We start from the raw sequence: 10,664 nt of genomic DNA, 5'->3' as shown, positions 1-10,664 counted from the left end.
GGACACCAGGGTGACAAGGAACATGAAATTGTCTATGACTATTCATTGACCATAACAATGAGTAAAACCAAAGAATATAGTTCTGATGTGCAGCAAAAGATTGTTGAACTTAACAAAATAGAAAGTGGCTTTAAGAAAATAGCTAAAGCATTGAAAATCCCCATTTCCAACATCAGGTTAATAATTAAGAAGTTCCAATCAACTAAAAATATTACGAATCTATCTGGAAGAGTATGTGTCTATATTTTCTTCATGCACAGCGAGGTGTAAAACGTTTGTGTGGCCAAAGACTCTCAAAGGATCACAGATGGAGAATAGCAGAGATTAGTTAAGTTTTGGGATCAGAAAGCCTTAAAAAAAACAAAACTCTTACATCACCACATATTTGGGAGGGTTCAAGAAAAAATCCTTCTCACTCCAAAAACAAACTCCAGACTGGATTCTATGGTCAGATGAAACTAAAAGAGCTTTTTGGAAGCAAACCCACCAGATAGGTTTGGCACAAACAGGGATAAAAAGTACCCCATGCCTACGGTTAAATATACCGCTGGATCTTTAATGTTGTGGGCCTATTTTTTGCTGGAGGTCCTGGACATCTTGTTCAGATACATGGTATCATGGATTCTATCAAATACCAACAGATAAATAACCGGACGGGCTCTGCTAGAAATCGTATAATGGTCTGTGTTTGGATCTTCCATTACACAATGATCCAAAACAAACATCAAAATCAACACAAAAAATGTGTCACTAAACACAAAATTAAGTTTCTGCCATGGCCATTCCAGTCCTCTGACCTGAAAAAATGAGTGGGGTGAACTGAAGAAAAGCACCAAAATAGAGCTGGGAATCTGAAGGATCTGGGGAGATTCTTTTACTTCAATGAAAGGTTGGATTTTTCCACATTTTTTGAAAGAAACATCAAAAGGATAAACAATAAACAGATTTATTTTTTACAGCCATCTTTGATCATATTTACCAGGGGTGCAAATAATTCTGACCACAACTGTAAATGACTGGCACAATGCAAAAAAAGAAGATTCCACAGGAATGATTTATCCTTATTTTCGAATACATTTTCAGAGTATACTAACCGAACAAGGTAGGAGTGAAAACACAAATGTGATCAGTCACTTATCAAAAATCTTCAAGTGCAATTGTACCATTGACTAATGACACTGTAGACATAGCAACTATATTGTTCCTGCTTTCTCACACCATTACATTCAGCCAAAGCATTTTAATCAGATTTGCGGATAAAATAATATGCATTTTAAGACATTATGCCCGTATCTTCCTGTCCTTTGCATGATTCTCCAATGTCAATTCAATGCCTGAAAAAATACATGCTCTTTCACTGTAAGGGCCTGAAAATAGGTTATTTTTCTTTGTCCACATCAATGTAAGCCCCAAGAGATTTGGTATATTTTCTTTAAACCTTGTGGCACTAAAAAAATAATTGAATATATTATAATGAACTTGAAAAGTTGGGAGAAGACTTTCTCTAGGATATTCATTCTTACAAATAGTCAGTACATATAAAACAGAGTGGTTACAGTTTCCTTGTAAGAAAAGAGTAAACATAATACATACAGTACTCAAAAGTGTCAAAATACCTGACAATATATGAGGGCTGTACATGATTTTACAATATCTTGTATGTTACAAAAACATAACTTGTTCTGGTGAGTGACAGTAGGGGTTCTAGTACCTGATACCTTGCAGGCCATCATTGTAGGTCTTTGGTCTCACCAAGGCAAAGTAGCAGCAGTTGCTTCTAAAGTAATCAAGTATAAGTTCATTACCTAGTATGTAAATTACACATAAACCACTGTATATTTGTAAACATTTGCTAATTTGTTGAATGTTCTGTACCTTTAAAAGCTAAAGATTACACAAGATTCTGGTTGTTTAAGTAGTTCACTGAGTGAAAGAACTACATGGAACTGTCACCTATTTTTTCCTCATGCTCCTCCTCATCATCATCATCTTTAACTATTCCTTCATCAATGCTTTCCATCCTGAGTCTCTGTCCATCCAGGTAACGGGGAGCTCTCTGTGTGTTTCGTACTGTAAACAGACTTGTGGGAATTTGAGTCCATTCCCCAAAGAGTTGTAGCTTGGCATCATTCTCTATAGCCTTAGCTAGAGAGGACGCAAAGCTGTCCAAAGAGTTATGGATGTCTGCCGTCACTTGTTCTATTGAGGGGTCACCTTGAGGAAAAGAAATGGAAGAAAATTAAAATATCTGACACTTTCAGATGCTGCTTTGGTAATTAGTGTTTTCTGGCAGTTTTTACAATGGACAATGGAAGTTTCTTCTGCATAAAAATTTGAGATGAAAGTTTTTTTATTCAAACTTTTGAAGTCGGACTAGTTCTAAACAAGTTAAGGACTAGTTAAAACAAGTTAAGGACTAGTTAAAACAAGTATGCACAAACATTATTTTGCAAGTCTACATTTCCATAAATGTATCAGGTGAAAATAACCCATTTTAATGGATTAACATGGACATAACAGTTCACAGACTGGATATAACTTTGCAAAGTGCTTTATTGCATTAGTCTAAAGTAAACGCGTATAAAGTCCTATGACTACTTTCTAAACGGCGTGTATGAACACTTATATATATATATATATATATATATATATATATATATATATACATAAACACACACAATACTGTTCAAAAGCTTGGGTCAATAATATTTTTTTAAATAAATGAATACTTTTATTCACCAAGGATGCATTCAATTGATCAAAACGAAAAATACTTTACATTGTTATTGTATAAAAATAAAAAATATGTAAACATATTATATTTAAAATAAACGCTGTTCTTTTGAACTTTCTATTCATTAAAGAATCCTGAAGAAATGTATCACTTTCCAAAATTTATAAAACAACCATTTTCATCATTAATAATGATTAAAAAAAAAAATTTCTTGAGCACCAAATCAGCATATTAGAAAGATTTCTGAAGGATCATATGACACTGGAGCAATGATGCTGAAAATTTAAATTTGGCATCACAGGAATAATCTACATTTTAAAAAAGAAAACAGTTATTTTAAGCAGTATTTTTGATCAAATAAATGCAGTCTTGGTGAGCATAAGAAACTTTCATAAACATTAAAAAAAAATCTTACTGACCCCATTCAGAATAAACCAAATGGTATTGGTGCCAATTAAAATTTTACTAAAACTACAACCGTTCACAAGGATCTACTTTCTATGTGCTTGGTTTGGTACTGATAACAACTAAAAAAATACCATGATAGATACTTTTAGGAATCTGATCCACTTGGTCCTCGAATGTGACAGAACTTCTTCTCTTATTGGCAACACAGAGGGCTGAGTGGGAGGGCTCTGAGGTGTAGCTGTCCAACAGCATGACGTCTGTAGCTAGCGGGTAAATCACAGCAGGCATCTTTCAATCAAATATCAGTTTTAACACTGCTCACCGCCACCCACCCACTCCAGTCTGGACACTGTGGGAGAGCCGCTGAGCATCGCCGTCTGTCTGCTATGCGATACTCATGGGCTCGGTGTTTCCTCAAATGGCGCACCCTGATAACAGCAGTCTGCAGGCCAACAAACCACCTCTGCTGATTGCTCAGAGCTGTGGGGGTTGCTGCTGTTTGGTTTTCTAGTACTCAAAGAGGTAAGGATGCCACGATATCAAAATTCTGGCTGATACTGATAAATGATTAAATGAATATTAGATTCAATTTTTTTAAAATATATTACAATTTAAAAAAATATGTAATTTTTGAAAAGTGAATTTAGGCATCACAATAATATATGTATATATGTGTGACAAAACATTTATTTTTATATTTGTTAAGGATTACATTTAACCGTGTTTTTAAAGACTAACATAAGCATTAGATGAAGACAAAGATGTAAAAATAGCATGCATAAATTATTATACAATATTGGCTGATTCGGACAAAATAAATAGTAGTCAACATTTGAAGTGGATCAAAAAAGTTATCAAGTCACCAAAAAAGTGGATCAATAGCGGGTTTTGTTCAAATTTCATGTATAACTTTGATGAATGGTTTTGATCCACTTCAAATGTTGACTACTGCATATTGTGGATCCATACAAAAAAAGGATACCATCACAAAACCAAAAAGGTATTTTTGTCTTTCATAATCTTCATTAACTTCTTTAAAGACAGTTTACTCAAAAATGAACATTTTTTTCATTGTACTTTTTCAATTCATTTTAAAATCTTTCATGGAAAAGGAAAAATTAGATATTATGCATAACGTTTGTACAGCTCTTTTCCATACAATGTAATTCAAAGGTGACGGATGGTGCGGAGTTCCAAAAATGACAAAAAAAGAATTGTTAAAGTATCATAAAAGTAGTCTACCATTCATCTGTTATCCAACTCATCTAAAGCCATTTAATTTTGTGTGACGAACAGACTGGAATTTAAATTGCTATTCACTGAAAACCTTCCAGTTTGTTGTAGCTCTCAAATCTGATTTGGTTTCCATATATTCAAAAGTGGTGCGATGTGTTGCGCTAGTTCTCTAATGTCTAACTGCATTTATTGCATTACATGTGGCCAGGCTTGGGAGGGTTACTTTAAAAATGTATTCCGTTACAGTTACAAATTACTTCATAAAAAAAGTATTCAGTAACGTAATCCAAGTACCACAATATGAAAGTAATGTAACTGATTACTTTTGGATTACTTCAAGGACAGATATTATTTTAAAAAACAACAACTTTTATTTATTAAGAATTTCACAGCCCTGAATAAATATTTATGTAAAGGACTATACAGACATCTAGTGGCTACAGTACATATTACAGATTATTTTTTTTATTTTTTTAACTAACATGTAGGCTACAAGGAAATAATAAAAACACAACATTTAAAAATTCTACACAATCTACATATTAGTTTATTTTAAAATAGGCCTACATGTTGTCTAAAGCCGTGATCTTTCTTAATTTGCCTGACTTAACTTGGGCCATTGGCAGTGGGACTTCCCCTACATTACCTAGCAGCGAACATTGCGTTAAGTGAGACTGAGAAGAGATTATGAAAGGACATTTTAGGTACTAAAAAAGCTACTCTCCTAATTTCCAAGAAATTAAAGCATTTTTACCCGTGGGCAGCATCGTTTCTAGCAGCAGTGATTCAATCTGTGTCTGAGGAGATTGTTGTAGAGAGCTGTTATTTTGCGCATGCACCAGCACACATGACTCGTGTCGTGACTCCTGAGCATTAATCAAGCAATGCTTAATATAATGTTATTATGCCAAAATACAGATTTATTTAGTTTTAAATGAAACCATTGTAATCCTGAAAGTATCCCCCCTTTTTTCAAAAAGTAACTATAATCTGATTACTACGTTTTTTGACGTAACTGTAACGAATTACAGTAACTGGATTTTTGTATCCTGATTACATAACGCCGTTACATGTATTCCGTTACTCCCCAACCCTGCATGTGGCTGAATGTAATTTGTCAGTTTATGCAGAAGTGTGAATTGGATTCAAGAGCTACAGCAGAGGAGAACATTTTCAGTGAATAGCAACATGAATTTGGGCCTTTCCCTGACAGAAAATGTATCTAGTATGGCTTCAGATGACTTGAAACACAGCATGAGTAGCATGGACTAGTTTTTACAGTGCATACATGCTTTTTTGAAACTGAAAGCAATTGCCTCCATTTACTTTTATTCTATGAGATAAAAGCGCCCAGAACATTTAGCTAAATATCTTCTTTTTTGTTCCACAAAAAAAAGAAAGTCATCCAGGTTTGGAACACGAGGGTGCGTTAATTATGACAGAACTTTAATTTCAGGATGAACTATTCCTTTAAAAGCTTTTTGTCCCATGTGTGATCAACAGTAGAAGGTCTACCTGAGTCTTGTGTATAGCTGAAGCCAGTGTCTCCCGTGCTGCTGCCTCGGCCCACGAGCTGCGCACCACCCACTAACATGGCCGTCAGGTGAGGAGACATCCCCAGATCTGTTAAACAACAAAGACTCTCAGACATCTCATCCAAACATTAGGATATGAAGAACCACAGGAAATAAAGATAACAGTAGCAGGCTCACCCGTTATCCGGTTAGAGATGCTAAAGAGACGAGAGGTACGGTGCCGAATAACAAAAGACTCTCTGTAGTAGCGGTCGCCGTAGCACATGCCCAACAGCTCCTTACGTACTGTCTTGTTCCACAGCCCATAAATAAGTGGAAGGCACACGGCACTGGCAAAGGACAGCCAGGACACTAGCGTCTCCATCTGTGGAGAAACACTGTATTTACCCCACAGTGCTTCGGTGCTGATAACTACCACATATGGACCCCAAGTGGTCAGAAACGTCCCAAGCACCACCAGAATGGTGACGAACGCCTTGCATTGGCTCCCTGAGTAGATCAGGCTCTTGCGGCTACCACTAGAAGATGTGGACGTATTGGAGTTCTTGCGGCCGTTCTTCTGAGAGCTGGACTCCTCCTGAGCCACCACCACGCTACCGCAGTAAACCTTGCGAGCTTTGATGCGGGCCACGCGGAAGATGACGCCATAGCAGACCAGCATGGCCACCAGTGGAAGAAGGCAGCACCACGTAACCCAGAAGGCGGTATAGCTTATCTCCTTGTGCCAAGCCACCGTGCAGGTCCACTTGAAGCGGTCAAACTCGAAAGCGGACCAACCGAAAAGTGGTGGAAGGCATCCGACCAGGGAGTGGAGCCACACGTAAACAATAACGAGCACAGCTCGGTTTCCCGTGATTTTCATGGGGTATATCATGGGATATAATACGGCATAGTACCTAGACATTGAAATAAAACAGATACAATTCAATCAGTTCCTCATGAGATACACATGACTAGCCAATGAAACGACAAGGGGGTCTTTCTCTAAGATTCTCAAACTGCCAGAAATAAAGTATGGTCTTTAAGTTTCTCAGATGGGCACGAGGGTTTGTGTATTGATAGAGTTGAATAGGTCTGATATTTTTCAATGTGTATCTTGTTCTTAAAAACAGAGGAACTGTTCAAGCAAGACTAGACTTCAGTGTCATAGTGAATTGCAGAATTAAAGAATTACATTATGATCCTTGACTACAGCAGTCAAAACGCATGTTTCGCCAAGAACTGTTCTTGAATTAACTTGAATTAGAGATTTGATAATAATACAACATGTGATTGAACATTAATATGCATTTACTTATGGGTCAATAGCATTACATTAAAACTATTTTTCAATCTGTACAATTCATTTATTAAAAATACATTTAAAATGCAATTCATAAATACAATGACTTGAATGAGCATGTTTTTAACTTCTGTAATGAATTTCTGTGTTTGATTTCTGCTGTGTAATGTCAAAAATAGTATTAAGTAGTTCGGCAATATCTTTTATTATCATTTCTTTGGAAGAAATGAAAAAAAAGTGCTCATTAATATTTAATGCCAAATCTAACTAACACCACCATGCTGAAACGACCATAAAACAGGAAATTATATCATAGAGAGGACAACCCTTATGACCTTGTGTCAAGCTCAATTAATCTTTTAAGATATCTAATCATTTGAAATTTTTATGACATGGTTCAAGCTGTAAAATGCCATGTGGAGTTGCTTCCAAATTTAATTATATGTATGTATTAATCATGATATTTGTAAAAATACTTTTATGCTAAGAAATATTTTCACATTTAAAATTTTTTTATATAATAATGTTTAGCCGTTCCTTTTCCTTATAATGAACACTTTTACTGGGCCTTATACTCAAGGATTCCTCAAACTACAGGATATAACAACACAAAGACTGACCTGTCAATGGCGATGGCTCCCAGTGTAAGCATGCTAGACGAGCTGACGAGTAGATGGAGGAGTGCTGTGAAGTTGCACCACACCACCCCAAACATCCAATCCCGACGCACAGAGCTGGCCGCAACGAAGGGCAGCGTTAGTACAGACAGCAGCAAATTGGACGAAGTCAGGCTGAAGACAAACTTGTTACTGGGTGTCAGCAAGTAGGGCTTCTTATATAGAGTCACCACAATGACCAGATTCCCCAGACATGCCAATATGGCTATGATGATGATAGAGACAGACTCCAAGACCACGAGCCCACCGTCGTCCAGGCCATTAGTGGAGTTGGCCACCGCTGTCCCATTCTTAGAGCTGTTCATTATGGGAGGCTGCTGGCTACCCAGGACTGGACAGACATGTTGACAAACTACAACATATGAGAGAAAAAGCAGTCTGGTTAAAGCTGTCTGGAACTTGAGAAATAATCTGGTATGGTGGGTTAATTCAAGGGTGTATTGTGTAAAGCTTTACAAAGCAAGCTGATTTCAATTGTACAAAACATTGTACAAATGTGGATTACGCACACTCTCACAATGTGTTTTTGTTAGGAACTGAGCTGTGCTGTGAAGAATTTAGAGACCATTTGATCTCAGATTTTAAGTATAAATAAGACTCCTACCAGAATCACAGCATGTGAATAAAATATAAGAGTCACATTTATTCAACTATATGCACACACAAACATATGCAATATTTACATCAGGTAAGCAGGCTTCATGCAAATGGCTGAGAAAAAATAACAATAATTTTAAAATAATTAGATTTAGGATAATGAGAAATCATTATATAACTGAACTGAGAAGAATTCAGAGAACATCACATTTATTCAACTATATGCACACAATTTAACATAATTTGTGTACTATATGTACACAAAATATATGCAAGCTTTACAAAAGGTTAGCAGGCTTACTGTAGGCTGCTGACTAGATATAGCAATACATTTACAATACTGAGATTAAGATAATCAGAAATATATAAATATATAAAAAACAATGACAACATCATCAAATTAACAAAAAAAAAAATAGTTGGACACATTGCACATAATAATCACTGCATTAGATAACAAAATATCAAACCATAACATATATGTTTAAGTTGTTTACAGTTTTAAGTATGACTTAAGTATCCTAATGCGTTTGGGGCCACTGCACGTGGATCTGTCATGCCTTTTCAATAAATCGTTCACCATGATGCCCATTCAATGAACAACCACAGCACAGCAATGTGATCACCTAGCTGAGAGAGTGAAGCGCAAGCAGATCTCTATCTCAAATTTCCAACAACTGCGATATTTTGTAGCCTATTGCTTAAAATTGTGCTCCTGATTCTTTAGATTCAAAATGCATAGTTTATCCCAATGAAATTATAGATGCATGGATAACGTACCAGCTCCCCAGGCTAGGCGATATCCCGCTATAGTGCCAGTGCTGGTTGGTAACTTTCTCCGGCTGGCTTTGTTAGTGAGCGGCGCCTACTAACTTTAATCCCAAAACTTTATCCCCTCCTGCAAGATGCTGGATTTTCTCACGCTCTCCTGGAACAAAAACGCTGTTCGGAGACGCATGCTCGAAGTTTCAACGCAATTACAAAGTATCACACGATTAAGGGATATTCATTTGTTGCGGCTGTTGCGGTCGGCGGTGAATAGAGGCGCTGCTGACGTCACAATGGCGTCGAAAACCCTCGTCTTGAAAAGTTCCCTCCGTCTCGACGGCAGATAGTCCAGAGGGTCTTACTCTCACCGACCACACAATATGCTCTACTGTCTCCTCACGGGGTATAATATCTATAGACACTAAAAATTAATTTGTTCAATCAGTATTTATGTCTGTTTTCCACTAAAAATATCTAAACATGTTCAATGCAACAACAACAAAAACACAGCCTAGAATAATACAAGTACAATTTAACACTCAATTAAACTCAGGATATATTCTCCTGTTTATCTATCTATCTATCTATCTATCTATCTATCTATCTATCTATCTATCTATCTATCTATCTATCTATCTATCTATCTATCTATCTATCTATCTATCTATCTATCTATCTATCTATCTATCTATCGAGCTTTATTGCCAGGTATGTTTACAAGGAATTTGTTTTGGTGACAGAAGCTTCCACAGCACAAATAGAATGACTGTGACAGGACAGAGATAATAAAAAATATAAAAATAGAATAAGTAAACAGGAAAAAACAATGTGCAATGTACCAAAATAGACAATAGACGATATATGTGTATACAGGTATGTTATGTACAAATGCTGGGGAATGCAATGAGTATGGTGACTTAAATAAACAAATGTATAAATAGTTTTGTGTATTGCACATGTTTATTGCCAAGTGGGAGCATTATCTGTTCATGAGAAGAAACTGTTCCTATGCCTGGCTGTTCTGGTGTTCAGTACTGTAAGTACTACTCGGATGCTGACATTCTGTGAATGGGCTAATGTGTGAGTACAAATTTAAACAAAAACAAAAGTTTTATTTGCTTTGTTGGAGTGAGAAATCGGAAAATGAATTAAGTTTCATAAAATAGATTGAAATATTATGGCTGATTATGAGAAAGGAAAAACTCTTTAACATCTCAGTGTTTTTATACAGTGGTTAAAGCCGATTCGTTTGGCCAAGACCACCTAGGCATTATGTTGCAAACACGTGTGTGTGTGTGTGTGTGTGTGTGTATGAGAGAGAAAAAGAGCGAGCAGACATTCATGCAACACTAGGTGGCGTATGCATGCTGTGATCATAATTATTGTGTTATATTTATTTTGTCTGCATTATGTCTGTCCTTTCCTTC

The 10,664-nt window shown here is 36.3% G+C and overlaps 1 protein-coding gene across 4 annotated transcripts; it reads right to left on the bottom strand.

The window, feature by feature from the left end:
* Positions 1 to 1,496: 1,496 nt before the first annotated feature.
* On the bottom strand, positions 1,497 to 9,706 carry gpr161b (G protein-coupled receptor 161b). 4 transcript variants are annotated; one of them, XR_013197072.1, is made up of 7 exons: positions 9,250 to 9,706; positions 7,816 to 8,224; positions 6,091 to 6,809; positions 5,894 to 6,001; positions 3,274 to 3,405; positions 1,876 to 2,214; positions 1,497 to 1,777 (listed from the first exon to the last, which is right to left on the bottom strand). XR_013197072.1 is itself a non-coding variant. In XM_077215311.1 (6 exons), the coding sequence occupies exons 2-6, from the start codon at positions 8,175 to 8,177 to the stop codon at positions 1,937 to 1,939; spliced, it is 1,599 nt and encodes a 532-aa protein (XP_077071426.1). In that variant the 5' UTR covers positions 8,178 to 8,224; positions 9,250 to 9,706; the 3' UTR covers positions 1,497 to 1,936. The 4 variants fall into 4 exon arrangements, 3 of the variants coding, with proteins under 3 accessions (XP_077071426.1, XP_077071428.1, XP_077071427.1); XM_077215311.1 differs by having other exon boundaries at positions 1,497 to 2,214; XM_077215313.1 differs by having other exon boundaries at positions 1,497 to 2,214; positions 3,286 to 3,405.
* Positions 9,707 to 10,664: the final 958 nt, after the last annotated feature.

The sequence above is a fragment of the Siphateles boraxobius genome, unplaced genomic scaffold (assembly GCF_051911475.1).
Source record: "Siphateles boraxobius isolate OS27281-9 unplaced genomic scaffold, OSU_SipBor_1 7, whole genome shotgun sequence".
Classification (NCBI taxonomy): domain Eukaryota; kingdom Metazoa; phylum Chordata; class Actinopteri; order Cypriniformes; family Leuciscidae; genus Siphateles; species Siphateles boraxobius.
This window is presented reverse-complemented; position numbering and strand designations above follow the sequence as displayed.